This window comes from Passer domesticus, chromosome 8, assembly GCF_036417665.1.
Source record: "Passer domesticus isolate bPasDom1 chromosome 8, bPasDom1.hap1, whole genome shotgun sequence".
NCBI classification, from domain to species: domain Eukaryota; kingdom Metazoa; phylum Chordata; class Aves; order Passeriformes; family Passeridae; genus Passer; species Passer domesticus.
In genome coordinates this window covers 45,054,019-45,080,951 of record NC_087481.1, presented here as the reverse complement: position 1 = coordinate 45,080,951, position 26,933 = coordinate 45,054,019, and the positions used below count along the sequence as shown (strand labels likewise).

General features: G+C 60.2%; 1 protein-coding gene across 2 annotated transcripts; it reads right to left on the bottom strand.

Annotated features, from left to right (window-relative positions):
• Positions 1 to 307: 307 nt before the first annotated feature.
• On the bottom strand, positions 308 to 24,123 carry LDB1 (LIM domain binding 1). Of its 2 annotated transcripts, none has more exons than XM_064431081.1 (11): positions 23,877 to 24,123; positions 4,318 to 4,420; positions 3,677 to 3,721; positions 3,380 to 3,455; positions 3,043 to 3,145; positions 2,667 to 2,839; positions 2,304 to 2,426; positions 2,049 to 2,132; positions 1,622 to 1,745; positions 1,032 to 1,180; positions 308 to 671 (listed from the first exon to the last, which is right to left on the bottom strand). In XM_064431081.1, exons 1-11 carry the CDS (start codon positions 23,899 to 23,901, stop codon positions 441 to 443), a joined length of 1,236 nt encoding a protein of 411 aa, XP_064287151.1. In that variant the 5' UTR covers positions 23,902 to 24,123; the 3' UTR covers positions 308 to 440. The 2 variants fall into 2 exon arrangements, with proteins under 2 accessions (XP_064287151.1, XP_064287152.1); XM_064431082.1 differs by having other exon boundaries at positions 1,038 to 1,180.
• Positions 24,124 to 26,933: the final 2,810 nt, after the last annotated feature.

Below are 26,933 nucleotides of genomic sequence, written 5' to 3'. Positions count from 1 at the left end.
TCAGCAAACACCAGCCACGGGGCCAGGGAGGAGGAGGAGGGTCTCTGCGCTGTGCCAGACCCCAACACACGGCATCTGGTAACGCCAGCCGCTGCCAACACCTCCCCACCAATTCCCCCTCACTCGGCAGGGAGGGGTCGGGCATGTTGGGACAGGGATGGGAAGCTCTGTGGGCAAGAAGCAGAAAAGAAGAGCGCAGGGGGAATAATGAAGCTACGGCCCCGGAAACCCACCCCTGCCCTGGGGTCCGTCAGGGAGGCAGGCGTGGGGGTGCGGGGAGGCGGCGGGGGTGACGGCGGGGGGCTGCCTGCCTGCTGTGCACCCCGTCATTCACGTGGCGCCGATCCGCCCCCGGTACCTCGCCGCTCCCCAGTCACTCTCCGTTGCAAATGTACAGGTAGATTGGTTGGGACTGAGTCCACGGGGCGGCGGGGGGGCCGTTACTGCGACGCCTGCGACGTGGGGTTCTCTGACTTGCTCTCCTGGCTGGAGGGCGGTTTGCTGTTCCAGGGGCTGTTGGCCCCCAGCGCCGGCGAGTTGTTGAAGCTGTCCTCGTCGTCGATGCCGTTGGCGGCGTCAAACTGCGTGTTCTCCAGCCGGGTGATGAGGCGCTCGTCCTCGTCCCCAAACTCCCCCCCCATCAGCGTGGGCTCGCCTACCACCATCACATCCTGAAAGGGGAGACGGTCCCGAAACATAATCGAGGTGGGGGGAGCCTGGGCCGCTAGACCCCCTCTCATCAGCGCAGCCCCTTTCCCCAGCTGTAGGGCCACGTCCTCATCTCCACTGCAGAACCTGAGCTGGGGCACTGAGTGGGGCAAACACATCCTCACTCCCTTGCAGGAGAGCAAAGGGACTCAGGGAAGGCGGCTGGGACACCCCCTCCTTCTTTTCCCCATCACATGGGAAGAACTGGGGTGGCTCAGACAGGCAACCCTGGGGGTCTCCCCCTAGCAGCTCCCAGGGGCAGGGGCAGAGAACCCTCCCCTCCACCCCACAGCAGGAAGAGAGAATGGAAACGGGATGCTTACAGGTACCTGACTGGACAGGGCAAAGGTGCTGGCTGGGCTCTTCTTCTTGCTGTTGCTGTTGTTGGTGTTTCCCCCACCAGAGCTCATGGTGCTGCCCCCTGACATCTTCCTTTTCCGGCGCTTGCTGGGCTGCTGCCGTGCTGGCTCAGCTGGTGAAGGATGGAGACATACATGGTTAGTCCCAACAAGAGGAAGCTGGTACCCCCCAGGCCCTTTTATGCAAACCCTACTTCTTCAAGGAACACATTCCTCTCCAGGCTGCATCACCACCCTCCTCACCTCCACAGCTCTGCTGTCCTCCCAGACCAGAGGACAGGTGTGGGGGCAGGAACACTTCCATTCCTGCTTTGCTTTCCACTAGCAGCTGGCAGCCCCGAGGCAGGGAGCACTGGCTGCCTGCAGCCCTGCTCTGCACCACTGGGAAGGCAGACCAGCATAGAAAGAAGCCAAATGCCTGGTTCACCACTCCCAGCCTTATGAAACAAAGCCAAGTACAGCTCTGGGGCTGGGAGAAGCCTGCACCGAGGGCAGGGCCTGAGCAGACAGTCCCAGAGACCCCCATGCAGCACAGCAGGCAGTGTGAGACTCACCGGGCGGAGCGACCATCCGCTGCCACTTCTGGAAGAGGCAAGTCTTGAGGCAGTCCCGGGGACTGAGGCTGTAGGTCTTGTGCCGTGACATGAGCTCCTGCATTGGTTCTAGGATTACACAGAGCTGCAGAGAACAGACAGACTCTGGGTTAGATTGCAATGCTCTGAGCCTCAGCAAAATGGAGACCCCAAAACCCTAACCCTACACCTCTACAGGCAGGTGTCTGTGCTGCAACGACCCAAGCCACATGATGAGTTTGTGGGATTTGGCAGACCCACTGCCCCATAGCTCTCTACAGCCCCTCTGCAAGATCCCTTTCACAAAGCCAGCCTTGCAGCCTACCCACACGCCAGGGCAGCCTGGCATCAGGCAGCTGAGAGCACAAGACATGGCAGAGCTGCAAACCCCCTCTTCTCGCACACTTACTCGGAGGTAGTTGAGTGTGGAGTTTGAGAGCCCACAGCGTGTGATGTTCTTGGATAACTGGTCCAGCATTTGTGGATCCTGTGCCTAGGAGTGAGAGGGAGAGAAAGCTCAGCTGCATCCAGGCTGGGAACAGCCCTCCCGTGCCCTGGCCTGTGATGCAGGACTGGGTTGAGGTCCCCCACCTGCACAGCAGCCTGAGGAGCTCAGCAGCCCTGTGCTGTTCATGCCCAGGGGAGCTCCTGGAGCTGTACTCACATGCATGGCAAGGATGCTGCGGGGAATAAGTTCTCGATGCTGGCGGATGCTGAAATGCCACGTCTTTATCCTCATCATGTCATCAAACATGAACTCCAGGTAGAGCCGCCCCTCCACACACACCTGGGTGGGCAGGGCACAGGTCAAGCACAGGCTGCCCCAGCTTCCCCCAGCCCAGATCCCCTGGGAACCTACTGCTGCACACTGGAACACACTCATAGTGGCTTGCCTCTGCCTCATGTGAGTCTCAACAGAAGCCATACCCACAAGCCCAAAATGCACAGCCCCGTGGGATTGTAGCCACCAAGAGGGCACAAAAAACCAAGGCAGGAGGGCAGCAGAAGCTGCGGGTGCTGGCAGTACCTGGGTGAACATGGGCTTGCCGTGCTGGGTGACCATGGTGCACTGGTCACAGTCCAGCGAGACGAAGTTGTTGTGGAAGGATTCCTTGGGGTGCTTGAGCACGTAGTACAGCTCTGTGGCTCCCCCCTCAAAGATGCTGCGGAAGTAACGGGGAATCAGAGTCCGGCCAATCGCTGCAGCAGGAGAAAGAGGAAAATAAGGTCAGTAAACCCAGCTCACCCAGATGTTCCTTGGAATGTACATGAAGAGGGTCCCCCCATACCTTCTGTCTGGAAACAGCTGAGCTCTGACACCCTACCCACATCCCCCATAGCACACAACTGTCTCCTGCTGGATGGCAATACCCTTAGGAAGGAGGGCTCAAGCTGGTACTCACTGTATCTCTTTGGTCCATCCTCCAAGCAGAAAGTGATTGTTAACATGGCATCATCCTCAAAGAACTCTGTGGTGAATGCATCCCACCACAGATTGTCACATTCCTGGGGACGGCAGAGAGATGCTAAGTTATGGGGAAGAGACAGAGACAGACAGACAGACGCTGGCTGCCAGGCACAGCAGCCACGTGCTCAACCCACAGAAGACTGAGCTCCGAGCTGAGTGCTCAGAGATGGGGGTGACAAGCCCTGTCCCACAGCCATATGTGGGAGAAGGCGATACGGGCCCCCACTGCCAAAATACTGCCCTGGCCAACCCTCACCCTCCCAGGAGCCTACCTCTGTCCAGTTCTGCAGCCGCTTGTTGAGCTCAAATATCCTGTAGTCGGTCTGGTTCCCGTACGGCGTGTGCCTCCTGCCCAGGGAGCACAGCAAGCCATCAGAGGGGAAGGCAGCCACAGGGTGTGGAGGGGTCCTGAGCCCACAGGGGGAATACATACAGCCCCTCCAGGGCTGGCAGAGTCTGAGCAATCCTCCCACAAGCCCCAGCCAGCCAGCATGCTGGCCCTGCTGAGGCACCCCCACCACAGGCACGAGCTCCCCCCCAGCAGGGTCCACACTGGCCCCCATGCTTACCCGATTCCAGGCTCCAGGTACGTCGGTGGGTACATAGGAGTAGGTCTAGCAGTGGAAAGAGATGCAGGCATGTCAGTGCTAGCAGGGATCTCCCTGCTCACCACAGCTCCTACTTCCCTGGCTACAGCAGGCAGTCAGGCTCACTGGAGCTGAGTGACTCCCCACAGTGCAGACTGTACTCTGGCTGCCAACATTTGATGGCCCCATGGGGCGAGCTGTAGCCCAAAACTGGGCTCTGATCCCACATCATTGGCTCCACCACCCCTGAGACCAAGCCAACTGCTCTTTGGGGACATACTCAGCTCCTCTGCAGCAGTGACTGGTGCCAGGCAGGACAGACATTGAAGAAGGGGCTGTTTTGGCAGGAGCTGGGATGGCTCCCTGTCATTTCAGGGGCTTGGTCAGGCAAAGGGCTTGGCCTGACAGAGCTCAGGATGTGGAGGCTTCCTTCATTCCAAATATCACTCATCCTCAACCCACTATCACCTGTGCCTGCTCCAATTCCCTCTTTGCCCTTATGCTAACTGAACTCCATGCACTGCAGTCTCAGTTTGCTGCTGGGAAGCATAACACAGAGAGCCTAGGATGCAAACTGCAGAGTGTCCTCAACATTGCAGACCCTTCCCTGAGCCCCAGCTCACCCCACATCTCGATCCAGCATGGTGCCTGGGTGGAAGGGGGGGAAGGCGTTGCCGTTCGGGGGCTCCTTTGGCGAGTACAGCTTGAATGACTTAGAGGAACAGCCTGGAGAGAAAGAGAGAGGACACGGGTCAGTCAGGGGCACCCTGTGAGGAAAGACACACTACTGCTGTTTCTCCTGGAGGAGGAGGTGGAAGGATGCACCAGTCAAGCCCCCATCAGCACAGCCCTATCCCTCCTCTGCTTCCCCCAGATGTCAGCTCACTCCCTTCATCCCACACACAGCTCCAGGCCTCCCTGTGCAGGACAGAACTCAGAGGGTCAAGGCTGAGCTCTCAGGATCAGCAGCCAGAGGGGCCCAACCGCATCCCAAGGGTTTCTCACTGGTACCCAAAGTTTGTCAGTTCTCAGCTGGCTGTGCTCTGGGGATGTGCCTGAGGGGGACAGTCCAGCTGGTGAGCCTGCAGAGGGGCTGGCTGGGCCCTAGCCCTCCCTCCCACACTGCTCCTAATCCCACACTGACCGACCCGGGAATCACACAGGATCTTTTTGCTGACCTTTCTATCGTCATGGTGACGGGTGAATAATTGCCCAGAGGGATGGATGGCGGGTCCCCAGGCAGCCACCATCTGCCGCTCAGGCAGGCCAGTGGCCACCCGGATCCAGGCGGACAGAGAGATCCCACACGCCAGCCCCCAGCTGTGACCAAACCACCCAAAGCCTCACTGCCCACCACAGCACCAGGGCAAGGAAAGAGGGCCCACAGAGGGGTATGGGGAGTGATGGGGTCTGCAACGGAGCACCCGACATGTGAAACCAGCACACATCCTGGAAGCACCTGGGGCCCCCAGACCTGCTAATAGCAGACATTAGGCAAGGCGGGCAGAGCCAGCCCCAGCCAGGCTCCTTAGGGGCAGCCAGGGGCTCCCACACTCGCCACCCACTGCCACCACAAGGGCAGGTTCCGGGAGCAGCGGCTGCCAGCACGGCTCCCGAGCCCCGCGGGAGCCCCGGCACGCCCCGCGGCTGGCAGGACCCGGCACGCTGCGCCAGGATGCTGCTGAGGCACGCGGCTCCCTCCCTCCCTCCCTCCCTCCCTCCCTCGGGCAGGCAGGCGGGCAGACGGGCTGACCTGGATGGGGCGCAGCAGCGGGCGAGCTGCCAGGCAGCTCCGGCTCCACCGGCTCAGCCGGCCTGCCGAGCACAGACACGTCTGCCCCCGTCCCGCCGCGGGCGGGGGCCCCGAGCCGGCCGTGCCGGGGCCAAGGAGGGATCCCCACCGGCTGCCCGCCCGCACACAGCCCTGGGACGGGCACTTCCCAACGCCCACGGACCGCCAGCATTGCCGCCCGGTACTGCAGAAAGCAAACCCAGCAGGGAGGGAAGCGGCCCAGAGGCGCCAGACACACCAGTGCCCCTCTGGGCTCCCTCCACGGCCATGCCGTGCAGAAGGGTGCCGGGACAGGATCGGAGCAGCAGCTCGACCATGATGGATACAGGAGGGGAGTAAAAAGCACCAGAGCCAAGGAAAGCAGTGCCACCAGCACAGGGACCCAAGATGTCCAGCTTGTAGCAACAAAGAGCTCATTAGCCAACAGAGGTGAATAACCAAGGCATCACCTTCACCCCTGCCGAGCCATCTGGGACCCCAAGTCAGCAGTCACAGGGACTGCACACACTGCTGAGCAAGGGCTGGTCAAAAATAGAAGGGGTCACCTCCCGAGCATTAAATCCAACCTCCAATGGGGAAAATGCGTGTTTTACTTCTTGATTTTCTTGGGGCCTTTTCACCACGTTTCCCCAGAGCAGCTGAACCCAGCTCCTCTCCAGCTCTCACCAGGATCTACCAGTCCTGTGGGGCTGGAGCCAGCCCAGCCACTCAGCCGTGGCTCACGGCTCCCACTCCTGCCCGCCTGCAGTGAGGATAAGTGGGACATGGCACAATTTCTCATATGGCTGCTAACAATGTCGGCCCCTTGCTCTTACTGAATGTTTTCATAGATAAAACAAGTTTTAATAGGAAGTTCGGTGCTAGTCAGTTGCTGCTGCAGAGGAGTTTTTGCTTTCTGCTTTATCCACATCAACTTGTGCCTAACAGACAATAATTCAGCCCAAACTGTACTAGAAACATAGCATTTCTATTTCCTCCATTCTGTTGTTATACAACATGACACTGAAGCATGTTCAGCACATAGGAAACGTCCCAAAACTCCCAAACTTCTGTTGAAAACAAACCGATTCATAGGCAGAGACAGCAGTGGCTGAAGCACTGCTTGTTTCTGGTCATCATGTCCTGAGGGGCAGAAAAAAATCAGACCCAGCAGGTCTCATCCTTCAATTTCTTTGTTTTCATTCACTGATGAGACATGGGGACACTAAATTCCCAAGGCTTCTTGCCATCCTCAGTGCCCATCTTGTTTTTCAGGGCGCAGGAAGGTCTCCTGGGGTGGTGAGATCAGGGAGACACATCACTTTCCATCCATTGTGCTTCTCTTGCTCTTCCCTAGCTCCCTGCTGCTGGAGATGGGACAGAAGACAAGCCAGGCCATCACTTCTACCCAAGCCTCCATTTCCATCCTGGGCCCTTCCCAGCAGGTTAATATGGAGACACCCTGCTTTTGGAGCTCTGAGTGACCTGTGTCAGGATCTAGAGGAGTGGAGAGAAGCCTGTTATGTGACTGCAGCAAGACTGGCATCCTGACCAAGTATTATTTTTAATGCAGCGTAAAATATGTTACTGGATTCAGTGGTTTGAAATAACACTAACAACAGCCTTAGGATTTGATACAAGCTGTCCAAACTCTACTTTCACCATAGACACATTACATACGTTACATGAAGTAACACAATTACTTTACAGCAGCAGGAACACCAACTTTTACTCATACACAGGTCATACTGCCTGGTCCAGGACATCCCTGCATCACCACCTCTTTTCTTCATACTGCCCCAGCTGCCTGCAAGCCCTGTCCAGCCAGGTGCAGTGACACAGAAACACAGGATGTGGCCTGTCCCAAGTGCCTGGTCCTAGCTGCTGTTTCTGCATGGTCCTGCTCTGCCTCCTGCTTTGAGCACAGGATCTGGGCAGGCTTGGTGATGCATGCAGGCTTCGTGCAAACAGGGCTGCTGCTTGGTGGCTGAGCATGCAATGCCCCTGTGGAACATGAGGCAAAGGAGATGCTTCCTGTGGCTGCTCACAGGTGCTGGCCCAGTGACACAAAAACATTCAGCAAGGGAAAAAATCAGGCTGACGCTGCAGCTGGTGAGCTACCGGCCCAGGCAGGTCTGGGCAAAGAGCACAGTGCTCGTGGCCAGGTGGGAGGCTCCATGGCTGCTCCTCAGTGTGGAGGCACAGGAGAAGGGAACCCCAGGAAGGGATTTCACAGCTCAGCACCCTTGGCCAAGACCAGGTCCACACACCTGCCACAAAAACGTGGGCAAGTAAACAGCTCCAGGTGGGCGACCGCCCTGGGAACAGAAGGCAGGTGCCCTGTCTGTGACTCATTACAGCTCAGCACTGCCCAACCTTCCACATCTTCTCCTCTGCTGCTCCTGCTTGTGAACTATCAGCCCTATGAGAAAAGCTCTTCTGGTGCACTGTCCGGTGGGTTTGCTGGAGCAGGAATGATTCACATCCCAGCCAAGCTCACAGAGCTGGGGAACATCAGATTCCCCAAGGCACCAAAAGCACAGTGGAGACCTCACAGAGCCAACACAGCCAGGAGATAGCAGGGTACTGTGAGCCAAGACCAGCACCATGGAGCTGCCTGCCTGGGCAGGGGACATGGAAAGCAGGGAGAAAAGCCCTGCCTGAACTCCCATAACTTCACCATCAAAGAGCAAAGAACTGCTGAGGACAAAGGCAAAGCAGCATCAACATCTTGGTCCTCCTGTACCTGTGGCTGCTGGAATCAGTGCCCCCCTACCAGACAGGAGCCACCCCTGTCTGGGCAGCCAGTGTGCTCTCTGTGACAGCAGCAAAGCTCACCACCAAGGCAGAGGCTAAAAACATAAATTATGAAAAAAAAAATCAAGAAGTGGGGCTTGAAAGGGGCTGCAGGGTTACAGCTCAGCTGGGGAGCATCCTGCTCCTCCCAGGAGCCCGGGAAGAAGAGAGGCCAGCCTCCTAAGCCGGCCGGGCCGGTGCTTCCCGGAATGCCCCGTGCCGGCTTCCTGGCTGCCTAACCAGGCTTTAAAGTGTAAATAGCGGCATTGTTTCGCAGGGCTGCCTCGATGGGGTGTGGGCGCCCTGATAGAGGGAAGAAATACATCTTTCCAGGCCAGTACTGCTGTCATGAGGGTGCTATCTGGGACTGGGTGCAGGGCAGCGTCTCAAATAATTCACGTGGTTTTGCCCAGTGACAGTGCCTGGTGTCCGGGAAGTTGGCAGGGCTGGGAGGCAAACACGAAGTACCCAGAGTGACTGGGACAGGCAGAGGCACATGGAGCACACAGTGGTCTGTCCCCACAAGCCTGCCTTCACCTCTTCTTTCTCCTGTCTTTGGAATAGAGTGGATGGGGAGAGGCCAGTTGCAAACTCCGATGTTATTGTTAAGCCCACAGGAACCCAGGTGGAACCCACAAGACACAGCCTGAGACATTATCAGTGACAATATAAATTTGCAGAAACCCCGTTTGTTTTAAAAATGCACAACTGGTGAAGCTGAAGCTCCCAGGAGGCTGGGCTCTCCAGGGAACAGGAGATACCACTTTGGGAGGAGACCATGTGCCATGGACTCAGTGGCATCCAGAGGCTGACCCCAGTTAGGACGCTGCCTGTCCAAAGGCAAAACCTGCATTGCTGCCTGCCTGGCTGCATGCAGGGATTATTCTCTCACTTTTCCCAAGCTGCACATCCGAGCCATCCACAGAGCTTATCTGGACCACAAGCTGCCTCCCTGCTCACACCACACCATGTGCATGGAGTCCCAGCCCCAGGTCACATCCTGCAACATTAGTGCAAAAGTCCTCCACAGCAGCACACAAAGCATCTGAACCCAAGGGTGCTCTTCTCTGCAGATCAGGTCACAAATTTAGGGGGACAGGCAGAGAAGGGATAATTAGCCTGCAGCAAATTATTACAAAGTGACAATCTTGATGTAGGCTGCAAAGCAGTGACATCTGAAAGCATCAGGTGAGGAGAACCTGGCCGGGATGTGGAATTGCAGGTCAGGGCTCAGCGTAGTCCCACAGCCCCAGCTCTGCCAGGGTCCAGGGTCTCCCAGGAGGCATCCTCTGGAGCTGGACATTTGGATGGGGCCCCAGGGAACTGCACTGCCCTGCAGTACCTAGGGACAGCAGAAGTCTCCCCTTTCCCATTTTCTTCCTCAGATGATTCAGACACGTAGACGGGGAATTCTCCAGGAGGGAAAAAGGGAGAAAAGCACACCCTGCCAATTGCAAAACAGCCAGAAAATTGAATCACATCCACGGCTGCAAGCCCCAGATGCAATCCCACAGATAACCCAGTTTCAGCTCCACTACTATCAACTTACCACGAGGCAGTCATTTCCTGCAACTCTCAGGGAAATATCCCACTGTCCCTAATTACTCCTTTCAGTTCACTGTCTCAAAGATGATCCATAATCAAACGCTGTTGGTTTCAGCCTCAGAAATGCACCTTTCAAATTTTCAGACACTTTCTCTCTCTCCCAGACCCCTTCACCCTGGGGCCCTGCCACCCTGCAGTGACCAGGCTGACATCCCTCCTGCAGCATGCATCAGTGCAGCACTGGCAAACAAACAAACAATGTCGTGTGGGAACCGTGGGGCTGGAAAAAAAAACCCTGTCAGCACACCTAGAACAAAACCCTCCTAGCAAACTGGGATTTTCATCATCAAAGGTTTTCTAGGCTCTGCGGCAGCACAGAAAAATTCAGTTATAGCTAACCATGCCGATGGCCCTGCAGACATGAAGGCAACATCCCCACTCATAGCTGCTTGCCTGCCACGCACATGGTGCAACAAAACTACACAGCTCTGCATGGCATTGTGGGCTTGTTGCTCAGGGCAGCCCTCCACAGGGACAAGACCTGCCTGGGAGAGCTGGAGCTGAGAGCCCCAGCGCAGGGAAGCGACAGCAAGAGGCTGCGGGCTGTGCTTACACCGAGAGAGGGGTACACAGCGATCCTGCAGGCCGGCAGGACCCCCAGCGCGGCCGCCTCGGAGCGCAGGAGGCTGTCAGCCCCACGTGGCGCATGGAGATTCGCGATCCCGGGATGCAACGCTCCCCTCGCTGCCCGCGCTGCCAGCGCCGAGAGCTGCACGCTGGGACGCGTAGTCTCCGGAGACGGCGGCCCCGCCGCCGGCCGCCTTGCTCCATGTTGCCTCCTAGGTGGAGCCCCGCAGCCCTGGCAGCCGGCCAGACGCCCGCTCCGGAGGGGGGAAAAAAGCTGGATAACTCCCGCGGCGAGGATCCAGCTGGCCTCGCTGGGGCAGCATGCGCCCGGGGGCGAACCGTGAGGCTGGAGTGCAGAGCCTGCCACAAGGTCTGGGCCACTCACAGATGCCCATGGAGAGGAGGGACAGGGTGAGCATGGTGGGAACCCACTCCGAGCAGCTTACAAAGCACCTCCGTGGCTTCTTCGAGCTGCCAGGGCAAGCCTCTGCCCTCCTGCCCAGGCAGAACTTCTCAGTACTTGGTTAAAAGGCAACATGGAAGTGGCTGAACGAGGGACAGGCAGGCTGCCGGCAGCACTGGGGACAGCAAATGCAGTGGTTGCTGGGCTCCCACCTCTGAACACACAGCACGTGCTGCCACTGGTGTCAGGCCTTTGGACAACCAATGCAGGATGGGGCCAAAACCCCAGGAAGCAAAAGGACATGGTCATGCACATGGTCAAGCACACCTGCCTAGTGCTCCTGAAGGCACCAGGAACCCAGCTCCAGCGAAACCCTCTTCCCCAGCATCCCTGGTTACAACTCCACCCGACACAACAACAACCCACGGGGCAGCAAACCTCATTGTGGCAAGCGTGACAACCCACAAACACAGAGCAAACAGCAGGAGCACTCTGTCCCCAAATCACTCAGAGGATGGGAGGCTTGCAAGGGAGAGGGCCAGCAGAAGTGCTATCCTGCTCTGCCACCACACAGGACTTCAGGTTTGTATTGTTAATGCAGATGTGAAGCTCACGCCAGTGCAGAGCTGCAAGCACATGAAAGAGGCCATGCTGAGAGAGATCACTGTGGGCCAAGCACTGCTGCCACCCTGCCAGCCATGGAACAGGAATGGAGTCCTGGGGCTGGACTGGTCCATATCATCTTCGCCTCCTGCATCCTGAGCAGCTGGGCAAGCTCAAGGCTTCCAGCTATTGCTGCTCTCTGAAAAGAAGTTGAAAGAGGCTCCAGGTCCCCAGCCTGGGGCACCTTTGCTTCAACTGAACTTCTGTGGCTTTTCACTGCCCTCTTCCTTTTTTACATGGATTGTGACCTGCTCCTGGTGAGGGGAAAAGTCACCAAACGGCAGCAAAACCTTTGTGTCACCAAGTCTTCCAGAACCAGCCTGTGCTCCTTGGATCACAAGTTTTCCACTTTGAGGCGACACAACTTTATGTCGTTCTGCTCAGCACTACTCAGTCTTTAAGGGGTGCTCAGATCACAAACCTGGGATTTCTACAGCATCAGGAGTGGAAAGACCATATTCAGTTCTACTTCATAGAAAACCCTAATTCCCCCAAAAAGAGATCACTCCAAAACCTAAGGCTTTAAAGGAACAAGGACACTGACATTTACCCACACTCACAACAGGAGCAGTAAGAGCTGATACCTGACCAGCACTGGAGGAGTCGCTGCAAACTGCTCAGACAAGGTGCTATGGAAAGCACGTGGAGAGCAAGTGGGAAGACCCTGGGACGGGGTGTTTGCTCTCACACCCGCCTGGCCCAGCCTCGAGCAGGCTCCGACCCTCCTGGTGAGAAGAAAGCAGGTGACAGTTTGCAGCGTGGCGTAAGTGCACCCTGTGTGCTCCCAGAAGGTGACTCCCTGTTAGACCCCACAGCCTCAGAACCCTTTGCTCACACCTCACCCTGAGAGTGGCTGACACCTGGTTCTGGCTCCTGCTGCGGCACTGGCTTTGGCTAGGGATGGCAGCTGCTCAGCAGGTTCCTGCCATGGTGCCTGGCTTCTGCCAGCTAAGGCTGCAGGGATGGGACTGGGGGCTGCCCAAGCCACGGGAGCCCCAGTAGTGCTTATCACCCATCCCTAGAGGCCAGGCTGGCAGGGACTGCTAAACCAGACACCCGAGATCAGGGCAGCCTACCACAGCAGGCTCCACCAAAGGGGCTCCAGGAAAACACCCCTCCACAGCTCTAGCCTGCATGCTCCTCAACTGGAGCTGCTGAGGCTTCCCCACTCCTGAGGATGCTGTGCTCTCCCTCAGCTTGGTCCCCACTTCTGGCTGGCCCAGGTAAAGCCAGTGCTTTGTCTGCCAGGGAGAATGAGCACCGTGTGCCCACGGCCCCCTGAGCCTGGACACCCGGCAAGGCAGCTTCTGAAAGACGTGTGGCCCTCATGTGTTTGCACCCCTTGGACCTTCTATTCCCTCTGCACCCGCGGGAGGCTGGTGGGAGCCTGTGAGCTGCGAGCAAGGATGAAGTTGCAGCAAGCAGTGAGGTGCGGCAGGCGAGCAGCCCCAGAGCCGGGCACTGGCCCCGTAAACCCCGTGACAGCACAGGCAGGGGCACCAGGAGGGCGTGGGGCAGCTGTCAAGGGGCTTCGGCAGGGGAAGGAACCCGGAGAAGAACAAAGGGAGCTGCGGGCTGGGATGGAGCAGGGCACAGCAGGGCATGGGGGCTGCCGGCAGCACCCTACCAGGCTGGGGGTGCCCCTCCAAAAGCCAATACGTGGTGGAAAAAAAGGGGAGCCAGGGGAAGGGAGGAACACCACGGGCAGGGAGAGGGAGGACAGACATGGGAGCTGGAGGGGAGGGAACGAGCTGAGGGGCCAAGGATGCACTGAGCAGCTGGGGAGGGATGAGGAACAGGAGAACTGGGTAAGGATGGAGAGGGAAGCCGAGGAGGGAGAGGGGAGCTGGGGACAGGGAGAGCCGGGCCGGGGGACCAGAGAGCGGGCAGGGAGCTGCCGCGGGGACCCCGGGCCGTACGGGGCCCCGGTGGGGAGCGGCGGCGCGGTGCGGCCGCGCACAACTTCGCAGACGCGGGGGCGGCGCAGGCGGGACCCCGGCCCTCACCTCCGCCGCCCGAGCGGGGCCGCCACCGGGGCGGGGGGGACCGGGAAACTTCCGCGGGGGGGAAGGGGGGCGCGGGGGGGCGGGGTGACTCACGGCGCGGCGGCGGGCGGGGGTCCGGCGGCGGCGCGGCGGCGGCGGGCGGGCGGCGCGGGGCCGCCGCGGGGCGGGGCGGGCGGGGCGCGGGGCGGGGCGGGGGCGCTTCCTTTGTCTGCGCCGCGGCCGGGACCACAATGGCTGCGGCGGCGGCGGCGGCGGGGCCCGCTCCCCCCGCACCGGCTCCCCCGCCCCGCGCCGCCCGGGGGCCCACGGGTGACGCCCCAAACGGGGTCCCCGGAGAGCTGTCCCCCCCCGCCCGCCGCCGCCGGTACAGGCACTCCCCGGGATGGGGATGAGGGAGCCGCGTCCCGCTGAGGAGCTCGGCACCAGGCGGAGCAAGGATTCTTTCCCTAGTGCGAAAGTTTGAATAAAAATAGACCTTTTCCTTAGCTTGGTTTCGGGGTGTCTGAAGTTTTTCAGGATTTTTTTTTTCTTTTTGAAACTTGTTTGCCTTTCCCCCAGTTTCAGACGAGAAAAGAAAAATACAAGCGGTTTGTTTGGGAGGGGGGGGATGAAAAATAAAATGTTCCAGCTTGCAATTGCCATCATACCCCCACGGTCTCCTTCCCGTGACAAAACTGCAACCTCTTCCAGTTAGGAGATTTTAGAAAAAAAATTATTATGAAAATTTCCGTTATAAAAAAAATTCCATTTTTCCCCTTCCCCTTCTGCCCCACATCTGCCCCTTGCAGCTTGTGCTCCTGCCCTGGCAAGTCAGCCTGGTACAGACCTCTGCTGCCAGCCCAGCCGGCAAGCCCATGGGCTCAGTGCACACACATGCATGTATGTACACACACACACACACACACACACACACACACACACACACACACACGTGTGCTGGTACAGCTCACCCTACACACACGGGCTGCTGTTTGCCGATGGGCTGGCATGCACTCGCATGCCTTCCCGAAGGCCTCCCGGCACAGCCCCGGCTGGGTGTGCGCCCATGCCTGGGGCATGCACACCCTCCCACGGCCCCCTGCTTGCAGGGCCAGGCCCGCACCTCATCCCCTCCCCAGGCCTTGGGGTAATGCAGGTACAACCAGTTGGATCCTGCCAAGCACACTTGCTTCCCCCCACCCCCCTCCACCCAACGGAGCAGACATGGCGGGTGCAAAACCTCATCCATGAGTTTTTGGGGGCTTCCTCCCCTCCGTGCCTGTGCACCCCCAAAGCCCTGCACCTGAAGACTGGGGGCAGCCCCCTGCTCCCCAAGCATGTTGCTGTCTGGGACCAGCACTGAAGAGGGACAGGCAGCAACCCCTCACTCCTGTCCCCCACACTCATGGGCTGAGTAGGCTCCAACCTGCCCTGCTCCACATTGCACCACCATGATTTCCCCTCACTCTTGCAAGCTACCCTGAAGTATCATTTTCCACAGCCACATGGCTAAATAGACCAAAACTCTTTCTAAACCCCAGATTTACAGAGAGAAAAACTCACTGTAAACCTAAAAACCTCTGTGACACCCTACTCTGTGAAAGGCACATGCAGCTGGAGGTACCCATGCTCTCAGTGCCTTGATAACTGGGCACAGGGATGCTGTGAGCGCCCCAGCATGCTGGCCTTTCACTGCCTTGTCCTCCTGCCAGCCCAAATCTTGTGGCACTGGGTGAGATGGGGCTGCAGCATGCTGACTCCCACCATCATCAGGCCAAAAAAAGTGCTGGCTGCAATGCTGGTGACAGCTATGGATGGCACAGCCCTCCTGGCCAAGACTGCCACCAAACACAGTCCACCTGCACCCCATTCCCAATCCAAGGCACAAAGACACACAAGGCACAACCACCCACCAGCACTGAACACCACACTGCTACTGCAGAATACTGCAAAACAGTGAAAAAAGGGGCATTTTGTCCCCATATTAGACACCTGTGCCATGGCCAGGGGATCAGAGAGCAGCCTCCATTCATCCCCAGCCTCATGGCTAGGCCCAGTGCATCCACAGCAAACATGCCTGGAGCAATTTATCCCGGGGCTCAGCAGCCCTCCGGGACTGCTCACGTGTCCCTGCTCAGCTCTGACGACAGCGCTGGACTGGTCCACGTGGCTGCAGCAGCCCCAGCTGTTTATGGTTATAGCCGAGTTAATAATTAAATAGATGCTGGATGGAGAGCAGAAGGGCTGGGATGCAGCTGGGAAGCGTGTGTGGCAGCCACGGTGTGGGGGAGCCCCTTCCTCACCAAGTGCTCATGCGAGGGGAGCAGAAGGCTACCCAGTATTTGTGGTAGGGCACTACATCCCCCAGAGCACAGCCTCCACTCTCCCCCTTGCAAGGGCCCCATGCCTGCCTGGTCTCCCCAAAGTCCAGCCCTGATCCAACAGCCGGCACAGGTCTCAGGCCAGGGAGCTGGCAGCAGCTCGGGAGCAGGAGTGAGGACAGGGATACATCCCAGGCAAATGGATGGGAAGAGCCCGGTGGGGATGAGGGTAGCCAGGGGATGCCCAGGTCTCTCTGATCCCCGTGGCCATGGCTCGGTGTGCCTGCGGAGTGTGTGTGAGGGGTCCCAGGCGAGCAGGGCAGGAGGCAGGGCATGCTCACACTGACACCCAGCCAGGGCCCTGGCAAGCGCAGGCGTAGAGCAGGGACGCGGACACACGCTTACATAAAAAATAACAATAAAAATCTGCTAGCTCTGCAAACAGCACAGCCTGCACTGGAGACAGACTGGCCTGGCACTTCCAAACCTCATGGACTTGTCCAAAGAGCAGCCAGACCCAGGCACCATCACATGTATGCAGATGCAGTCTGCAGCACAGCATGCATCCTGGAGCCCCCCCTTTCCAGAACACAAGAGCCAACCCTGCAAATCCTACCATCCTTCAAACAAAAATATGCTTTGTTTCCCTGTTTCTCAAGGAGGGGCTTCTCTCCTCCCTAAAGCTATGCATGACCAGATAAAAAGGGAGTTCTGGAACAGGAGGGGCCCCCATTTTTGGCTGGAGAAGCCACAGATCCATCTCTCCAGAGGAGGCTTGGGGGAGGCTGGAAACTACATGGTGAGTCATGCCAGGCAGGCAGCAGATCCTGGGGGCTCCTGGGATTAACCCTTCAAAGCCAGAACCACTTCCAGACACCCAGAGACAGAAATAAAGGCAAGGGGCTGGGGAAAAGCTGCCAGAGCAGGATGAGAAGTTACAGGGCCACATCTTGAGCATCCTGCGTGGGACAGAGAAATCAATCTGAGTATGTGAGCAGTGGACAAGCAGCTACCAAGTGCATGCACTGATGCTTATCCTCTCCAAAACAAGAGGATGTGGAGAAGGGGTGCAGAACCCCGGAGTACATGAGGTTCACATGGAGTGTCCACCCTCACGTCACGCCTTGTTCTGGCGTCGTGGGTCAGCCTCATCACCACTGGGCTGCCCACAGGCTCCACGGGGAAGGAGCAGTGCACAAACAAGCTGTGGCACATCCTGCCAGAATGGGGTTTCCCTGTGGCACCAGCACCTGAGAAATGCCCCACAGTGTTCCTGTGCTGTCCCTGAGACGTCGCAATGCACATCCTGCAAGACCTGAGCCCCAGCATAGCCACCCACAGCAGTGAGCCCCAGTTCCTCTGCAGAAGTCCAGGGCCAGTCTGCCAGAGCTGCAGGGTTTTAAGGCTCCTCCAAAGCCTCCAGGTGGATTCTCTCATGTTACAAGAATGGTTCGTTTTACAGCCCCTTTCCTGGCCTGGGAACTCACAGCAGGGAGGGGGTGACGTGCAGCATGGCTGCACAGCCCCAGCATCCTACGCTTGCCCTCTGTCCCTCAAGAAGACCATCTACTCTCCAAGGGACAGGCACTGCTGCTTCAAAGACAACCAAAGCAGAATCCTCAACACCCAGCGCTGCAACTCTTGGAACTCAGCCCTGGTCAGAGAGCATCCTGGTCCTGGGCCCACTGTTCCCCCTGCACTCCCTCCACTCTTGCCTCTCCCAAGCCACAGAGGACCCTTGGCATCCATAGGAGATTTACACAGCTAGGAGCTGCCACCCACCAAAACCCCACCCACTAAGGCTGCCATCCCTCCTGGTACCCACATGTCACTGTGCCCTCCCACACTAGAAGCTCCCTTGGGAGAAGGTAAAGGACATCTTACAGGGCCATGGCTGTACACAGCTGACTCGAAGCAGGTAACTCCACCAGCTGAGCCCACCCTCTGCCACCCCCCCACACGGTGCTGCTGAACACTCCGGAGCAGCTCTCCGAATATAGCAGCATCAAATAGCTCCATCAATAATGCATTGCTTCTGCTTCCTCTCACTGCCGTGTTTTTGTTGCTAACATGCGTGTCCTTCCTGTTAGCAGCTGCCTCCTCCCCACCAGCTAGGCCAAGCAGGGACACAGCCACGGTGGGATGGTGATGGCAGCTCCCCCAGCTCCAGGTCCAGTTCCTGTTGACACAGAGCCCCATCTATGCCACTCGGGGGCAGCCTGGGGTTCTGGGGGCAAATCCTGCCGCCGTCCAAGCCTCCTGCTGCGCACGCGCTGGCAGCAGGCAGGGAGACTCGGCATGCCGTGGCTGCCCAAAGGATTTGGCAGGGGCACCAAGCTGGGAGGAGCATAACGACATCTCCCCAGCCTCAGCAGGGAAATGCCCCTCTGCAAGGACTTTTGGCAGCCTGGCACTCCCCATACCCAGGCGGCACCCCCATTCCCAACTCCATGCAACGCCGCACCACATCAGGCTCCTCCAGCAGCTCTGCGTTGCCATCCCCGGCAGGGAGAGAGCTCCTGCTGCCGTGCTCCTGCCTGCCCCTGCCCGCAGCTGCCCCGGGCTCACCCCGGGCCCACCCCGGGCCAGTTGAAGCAGGCAGGTCGGGGTGCCTGGACCTGCCCCATGCCCAGCTGAGTTGCGTGCCTGCAATGCCACGAGCTCCCATGGGCTCCTAGTAGGGAGGCAGGAGCTGGTGTAGGCAAAAGCTGGCACCCACCACCCTGCAGCTACTCACAGCAGGCAGGAGCAACCTCTGCCCTGGAAGGGAGACCCCCAGGCTGCACAAGACCCGGGTGGGAGGAGAATCCACGTTGCAGAGCAGAGGTTGGTGCAACTGGCTGCTGTAGAATGGTCCAGCCAACACTACCAATGTCCCCGTCTGGCTTGGGCTGTACTGCAGAAATCTGGCTGCATGCACAACACCTGTCCCTTGGTGTGTAGTAGAGGGCCTCAGGCTGCTGCTCCTGCAGAAAGCAGGGGCCCTCCCAACCTCTGCGTGACACTCTCTCAACCATGGGTCCACGCTGGGGCACAGGCACTGTCACCTTGGTGCAGGGTAACCTCTGCTACCTGACTGTGGGTTCTACAAAGCGGGGGCAGAGAGACACCCTGCAAAAGGGGGGCTGGAGCTACATCCCACAGGGCCCCCCAAAGGAAGTGGCAGCAGAGGGGTGTGGGCAGGGTGTTATCAGTCACCCTGTGGGCAGGGCGGGTCAGGGCTGGACAGGGGCCAGCGCCTGCCACAGCGGAGATTACGCTTCGGGTTTAACGTTCATCCCCATCCATGACCTGCCCAGGAGAGAAGGGGGTGAGCTGCACTGGGAGGCTGGTCTGACAGCTTTGGAGACTCCTGAGCCCCACCAGCACCCCTGCTCCCAACAATGGTGCACAGCACACTTTTCCACACTCCCATGAGCACACAGCAGCGAACCTCCCAAAAACCTGCCAGGCATCACCCCTGCTGCAGCCACCCCAACCCTGCCCAGCAGAGACCCTGGCAGAGGGGCAGACTACTGCCACTATCCCTGCTCCAGGTGGGGCCCAGGAGCCCCCTGGCAGCCCTGCCTGCTCCCCAGCAGCCTCCCCCCGGCACCGGCAGGAAACCACAGCCGCAGCCTGCGGGCAGCTGATAACGGTCACCCAGCCCCATCCTGCCTGCACCCCAGCACCCGGGGAGCTGTCCCCACACCCACTGCTCCCCGGGCCCAGGGCTGCACCCACACCGTGCACAACGGCAGCCCCAGGGCTCAGTGTCACCCTGCACAGAGCCGGGGGGGTCTCGCTGACAGTGCAGCTGGTGCACCAGGACTCACCAACAGTTGCTGTGCATGGGCACCACGCTCCCAAGTGTCCCAGCATGCTCCTGGCACACCACGCAGACCCATGCCTCATGTGTTCTAGCAACATGGATGTGACGGGAAAATCCCAGAGCACAGTGCAGGAGGAGAGGATGGCATGAAATCCAGGGATCTGACACACAGGGATGAGCAGGGGACACTTGAGCTGCTTCGGGTCCAGCCCTGCCTGGGGGCATACAGCCACCTGGCCAGTGCATTCCTGGCCACAAGGGTACCTCCCTGCCCTGGAGGTCCCATCCCCCAGGGGCATCCCCTCACTCTCCAGAGAGCAGCTTTCACGGCAGTTTGTGCTGAGCAGGTAACAACATTCCTGGGATAAACTTGGGGCCCAGTGCAAATACACAGTGCTGAACCTGCTGGCATTGGTGTGGCACTAACCCATGCAGGATTCTCCAAGCAAATCCCGGGTGAGCTCACACTGGCCCCAAGGAGCGCTGTGATGGTGCCTCACACCAACAACAGGACCCCTGAGGAATCCCCTCACTGAGCACCAGGCAGCCACAAACCCATCAGACTTTGCCACAGCATGCCAGGAGTGGGCAGGAAACACAGCACACACCATATCTCGTGTCAGGCACGTCTCTGCTAAGGGGGACAGGGCAAGTAACACCTTTCACCCAAGCATCACTGGCAACATGAAGAAAGCCTGGACTAGAGCACATCAATATGCACAACGAGGCCTCGGGACCCATGCTGCTCCCCTCCTCCCCAGCAGGCCCAGGGGCACCCCAAGGTGCCAGGCTCCCCCGGGGGTGTTTGGGAGCCAGAGCCCACAGAGGTCAGGGCTGCCTGCCCCCCCGCCGCGGCACTCAGCCCGCTCGCTGCCATCCCTTTCCCAGCGCATCTGTCGCAGAAGGCATGTGGCACAGCTCGGCCTCGTGACAGTGGGGGATGCACGGCGCCAGCTCGGCAGAAGGGAGGGATACGGCAACGGGCCGTGCCCTGGCTGGACATGTCCATCCCGGGACCCAAAGCACGTGCCTTGGGAAGCTCTCCCTCCAGCCAGAGGGGCGCACAGGCTGGCTCTCTGCTATGTGTCCCAGGGAAGGTGCTGACCTTGGGAAAGTTGCTTCCCTGCCATGAAGCTGGAGCCAGCCCCGCAGGGAGGGAGAACAGCTCCACTCCGCTCTGCTTCCCTCCTCCCCCCCCGCACTGACACCATCACTACAGGGGGAAAAACAATGATAATAATAAAAATAATTAAGGAAGAAAGTGCAGAGCATGCTGGGAGAGTGAGAGGTGCCCCCAGGGGTCAGGGCCCCGCTGGGGTCTGGATGCCAAGACCTGTCTGCTCCAAGCAGCCCTGGGCACAGCACCACCAGCACCAGCACCAGCCAGCTGCTGCCCCAGCCGCTGCCAGCTCCCCTCTGAGCCCATTACGCTGCTCACCTCTCCATATCTGAGGTGGGGGGCAAAGCCCCCTTCAGGCCTCCACTGGCCCCAGCAGCTCCCCACCATCCTCAGGCACAAGAGTTCCTAGCTGACAGCCTCCCTGCTCCAAAGCTCTTGCAGAGGGGAAGAAAGAAGCAGGGAAACGTCTCTGGAGGGGTGCAGGAGGAGCTGCAGTGGGGCAGGATGCACCCCCTGGGATGGCAAGGAGTACATTATCCCTCTGGGAGGGCACAGCTTGGAAGGGGGGCAGCCAAACCCCCCCCCCGGGGCAGCAGCTCCCAAGCAGGAAACTCCTCCAAGTTAATGCAGCCCTGAAGAGCAGCCTGGGCAGAGCGGCTCATTAAATGTTTCTGGCTGGCGGGAGGCCAGCGGCAGAGCTTGTTTTTTCTATATTCCGATAAACAGTCCGGGGAGGGGAAGGGGGAGGGGGGCGCAGGCTCTCGATGTGCCACCCAGCCCCGGCGGGGGAGCGGGGGAAGACGCAGGGGGCACATGAACATGGCACGGCAACACTGCACAGCAGCCTCGTGTCCTCCCTGCCCCGGGGCAGCGGCAGGGGCAGCGTGGGGGGCACACAGCACATGAAGCCATCCACAGGGATACTCCCAGGTGAGGGGTGACCCCACGGCTCCCCATCATCACACCGAGGGAGGATCCCCCTCTTTGCACCCACCACCATGCCGATGACATTCCCAGCGGCGTGGGGCCAGCTCCCGGGGAATACGGCGGGGCCCCACCGCTGGCCGCCACACGGCCTTCGCCCCGCCGAGGCGGGACCCCGCCAAGGCCGCGGCTGTCGGCAGGGAGCCGTGCCCCGGTGCGGGGTGCCCGCGGGGCGGGCGCTGTGGCTGCTCGGCCTGGCTCGCAGGGAGGTTCACGTGACTTTCTGCTTGAGGAAGCAGCGCTCTGGCAGCTTCCAGTGGGAGATGGAGGAGGAGGAGGAGGAGGATGGGGGAAGGGGCCGCCTGGCTTCATAGAAACACGGCGGCGAGGCGCAGGCAGCGCAGGGGCGGGGGGCCGCGCAGGGGCACCCCTTCCCACCCCGGCTGTGCAGCTGCAAACCCCTCGGCAGAGGCGGGGGAGGCACGGGGACCGCGTGCTGTCACAGCACCCCGCTGCCCCCAGCAGCCCCCCAGCACGGGCTGCTGGCCTAGCAGGAGGCTCTCTCGGGACCACAGGGATGCTGCCACGGGAACTGGGCTGAGGAGCGTCCCTGCTGTCCCCCCACAGGGACCCCATGTGCCAGATGCCAGGGAAACAGCAGAACCCTCTCCCCAGGGCCCCCCAAACTTGGCTCCCTGTCTGCTGGCCACCGCCACGGGGAGCTGGTGCTGGAGAGGTCCCAGCAGCCCTGCGAGCCCCCTGCCCTGCCTTGCTCCTGGCACGGCAAGGTTCCGCACCAGCAGCAGGCGATGCAGCCAGGCCGGCTGCCCCAAACCTGCCCCCAAGCCCAGGCATGCAGAGGAGTATCCTTGCGGCAGCACCCTCCCAGGTGCTGAGGCCTCACCAACTCATCACACCTCCTATGTAGTCCTGCAGCCTGGCCAGCCCGCAGGCTCCAGAATTAGGAAGAAGCTCTCCAGCAGACACCCCACAATGGCCATGGTGGGGGCCATACAGCATCCATGTCCACCAGCAGCGTTGCCAAGCCTCTGCAGGGACACTATGCCTCACACCCACACGGGCAGCTGTGGCACCCCACAGACCTATTGCTCCAGCCACAGGGGCACTTCGGGGTCACTCTCCACAGTGCCACCTGCATGCCTGCCCAATGCCCCTGCAGCACTCTGCCTGTGGGGTCCCAGTTCCAGGCTGGTACCAGCATCCATGTGCTCTTGGGTCCCAGATCTCTTAGTCCAATGAATCTCAGCATCCATGCCATAGGAACCCCAGCATCCATGCCACGGAGTCCGAGCCTCACAACCACATCCTAGCACCCATGCCATGGCGTTCCAATCCCACAGTCAGACCCAAGCGTCCATGCTCTAGGGACTCCAGCCCTTCAGCTGGATTCCAACAGCCTGCACCATGGGGACATCACCCCCATGGCTGGACCAAATATCCCCACCAGAGTGACTAGGACTCCAGTCCCCACACCTTGCTGACACCCATAGCTTATCCCCAGCACCAGCACCATGGCCAAACCTCAGCACCTACACTGAAAAGCGCCGTGTTGTAGTCAGCCCCCAACAGCCATGCCCCAGGAGCCCAGCCCCATAACCAAACCCCAGCACCAATATCACAGAGACCCCTGCACCAATGCCAGACGCCAGCACCAATGCCATGGAGAATCCAGCACCAACACTGTAAAGACCTCAGCCCCTTAGCTAGATCCCAGCACCAATGCCATGCAGTCCCAGGGACCAATACCACGGAGAACCCGTCCCCATAATTGGACACCACCACCAATGCCTTAAAGAGACCCCAGCATTAATGCCAAGGAGACACCAAGCACCAATGCCATAGAGACCCCAACACCAACGCCATGGAGACCCCAGTCCTGTAGCTGGAGATCTCAGCCCCAGAGCAGGACAGCAACATCAATGCAGGGGGGACCCCAGACCCACAGCCGGACGCCAGTGCCCATTCTTAGGGGCCCCAGCCGCACAGCCGGACCCCGACACCAACACCACGGGACCCCAGCCCCACAGCAGGACCCCGACACCAACACCATGGGACCCCAGCCCCACAGCCGGACAGCCGGACCCCGACAACACTGGGGTCCCCACCCCGTAAGCGGCCCCCAGCTCCCCACCCAGCGCGATGCCGCGGGGACCCCAGCCCGAGGGGCAGCCCCCGCCCCGGCGCCCGCCACTCACCAGGGCATGCACAGCCCACTGACATCTTCACATGCCTGGCCCGGCCGGGGGTCGCTGCGCGCTGCCCGGGCCGCGGGGGTCTCGCATGGGCGGCGCGCCGCGGGCTCCGGCGCGGCGGGCGGCGGGCAGCGCCGCGGCCAGAGGCGGGCGGGCGGCGGGCCGGCGGAGCGGCGGCAGGAGCGGCGGCAGCAGCGGCGGCGGCGGGGGCGGTCGGGGCGGGGGCCGCGGCGCTGGAGCGGGAGCGGGGGCGGGGGCGGCTGCGCCGGCGGCGGGCGGGTGGGGGCGCCTCTGCGCGTGCGCGGGGCGTCCCGTTTTCCCCCCCGCCGCGAGCGCGTGCGTGTTGCGTGCGTGCGCGCGCCCCCCCCGGCTGGTCTCTGCCGCGCTCGCACGCACGCGCCCCCCCCCCCGAGTCCCCCCTCAGCGTGAGGGGCGGGGGGATCCCGGTGTGTGAGGGGGGGTCCGCGAGGGAGGACAGGGAGGGAAGGACGAAGGGTGCCCCCTCCGCTCTGAGGAGGCTCTCGGCGCTGCCCCCTGGGGTTTGCGGCCAGCGGAGCAGGGGTAGCGCTCTCCCCAGAGCCCCGCGGGTGGGTGAGGGCTCTCAGGGCTGCGGGGGGTCCCGGGGGAAGCACAGGGTTGAGGCTTCCGTTCCCCCCCGGCCGCGGCTGCTCTTCCCAGGGCCTGAGGGAGTCTCAGCTGGAGGGACGAGTGCTCAGGGACCCACGGCCCGGGTGGCCGATGAGAGCCCCGGGTGTCTTGGGGCTTCCACCTGGGAGGCCGTGGGACGAGCAGAGGGCGTCACGGCTGTTCCGCATGGAGGAGCCTGCTGAAGGCTTGTGCTTTTTGGGACCTTGCCAGTGTCCCAGCCCCGGGGCACGGGAAAGACACGGCGCTGTGGAGGTTGTAGGTGGGAGGAAAGGGGCCAGAGAGGGCCGGAGGGCAGGAAGGAAGGGGATTCGCAGCAGCGCTTTGCACAGTCAGGGAGAGTGTGACCGGCGATTGCTGTGCCTTGTGCAGAAGGGGATGGCAGCGGCTGCTGGACAGGAGGCTGGGAGCTGCTCTGGTCTGTGCTGCACCCTGTGCTGGAGGGATGTGACAGCATCCCGGGTGAGGCTGGGGGCCAGAGATGCCAGGGCAGAAGGAGCAGAGTGCCATATGGACAGGGTCTCTCTGGGGGACACCCGCCCAAGAGCACCTCACCAGGGATCCTACGCAGCTCTGCTCCTGCACACCAGCTGTAGCACCACAGCCCAGTCTGCAAAGACAAGCACTGTCCCTCTACTGCCCTGCCAAGATGCAGCCCCAGCTCCACGATGGCAGCAGTGTCCTGGGCTGAGCAAACTGCCCCAGGGGACCCAAAGCCTTCTCTTTCTGAAGGGCCAACTCCAGCCATCTCCTCCTGCCTGGTTGGGACTCACATTCCTCTTTACTGAGTGGAGTGTCCTTTAAGCATCGCATGTTTTTTGAGCTCTCCTTTTCACGCTGTGCCTATGAGCCCTGAGCAAGCTGCCCACCCTGGGTGCTGCACAGGCTGAAACTGGATGGCTCTGAGCAGCATCTGGCTGTGCCTGGCCAGGGAGTGGCCACAGCACAGAGGGGGAAGGGAGGGAGCCAGGGATGTAGAATGCGCATTTTCCTTTCTGGCTGTTGTTTGTTTTTCTTGTAAACCAGCAGGAATGCCTGGTGTTGCCCTGTGCCAGGAGTGCATCCCTGCTGGGGATTGTACTGGGGGAGGGAGATACCTGCAGGTGGGATTCCCTGTGGTGACACTCCAGGGACCCTGTGTGCGAGGAATATGGTCCCACTCTACAGGATGCACACCAGGCTAGGCTTGCTCTGGCAGAGATCAGCCTTGTGCTGCAGGGTCCTGCCACACACAGGGACAGAGGGATTAGGCAGGTTGCTGCATGCCCTGGATGTGCCCAGGGGAGAGGACATGACAGGAAAGGAGGGTGTGGAGCAGGATAAGGAAAGCTGCAGGGCTCCGATGGGAACATTGCTCCACATCCCTGTCAGCAGGTCTCTGGGTGCCAGGTTACAGACAGCTTCTCCTCAGGCCAGTGGACAGAAACATTGACATTTCAAAAGTGACTTGTTCCTTAACCACACCTGGGCTGCAGAGAACCTGGCACACTGGCACAGCCTCCTCAGCTTCCTCTGCAGTGCCAGAAGCAGGTGCTGGCCTGAGGAGCCAGTTTCATCCAGCAAATTCCCCCACACCCCAGCGGTGTGCCCAGATTCGCCCATTGCAACAGGTGTGCTCTGCAGCACTCAGGCATGGATCCATAGCCCCGGAGATCCACAGCCACCTGTCTGTGGATGCTCAGACAGCATTTTGGCCAGATGCAAGCGTTGGTGAGAAGTGCTGTGGGCTCCTTGGGTGAGGAAGTGAGGGGAGCAGCTCCCCTGGACAGAGAGCCTGTTTGTGGCTAGGGAGGAGCAGCCCCTGCGAGGCAGGAAGTGATGTGGGACGGGTGATCACATTTTAAAGTCCCTTGTGGCAGGGGTGGAAGGAAGGAGAGCAGGATGAGGCTCCATGTGGTAGACATAGTTCAGTCCAATGACCAGGCACACAGGGCTGAGAAAAGCAGCTCTATCCTGTGGATCCCAAGGGAATCTGGCCTGGGCAGGTCTGTACTCCAGGGACTGATGTAGAGGCAGGGACAATTACCCCCCTGCCAGGTAAATCCTGCACTTCAGAGCTCCAGTGAGATGTGCACACTGCACCTGTGCTGCTGTAAGCACATCCCTGAACTCCACGAGATGATCCTACTGTCTGTCTGGAAGCCAGAAGAGCCATAGGAAGTGACAGCACCCAAAGGGCCACTGGGTTTCCTGAACAGGGGGTGCCAAGCAGGGCCAGGCCAAGCACCTGTGCACACCAGCATCCCTTGCCTTCTTGAGGAGCCAGGCTGGACAGCAGCTGTGTCCAGTGAGCCTAGTTTGGCTCCCTCACGTTTTCCAGGTGATCTACTGTGTGCCAGCTTTGGTGACCAGCATAAAGCTAAGCACCCAAGCAGTGAGCTGGGTACCCCGCCCCGTTGCCATGCCAGGAGGCTG

Coding starts and splice junctions, on each gene's coding strand:
- LDB1 (XM_064431081.1), bottom strand. CDS start 23,901: ATGTCAGTGGGCTGTGCATGCCCTG. Junction 3,146..3,379: donor GGCTGCAGAACTGGACAGAG/GTAGGCTCCTGG, acceptor TGCCGTCCCCAG/GAATGTGACAATCTGTGGTG. Junction 1,746..2,048: donor CCACACTCAACTACCTCCGA/GTAAGTGTGCGA, acceptor TGTTCTCTGCAG/CTCTGTGTAATCCTAGAACC.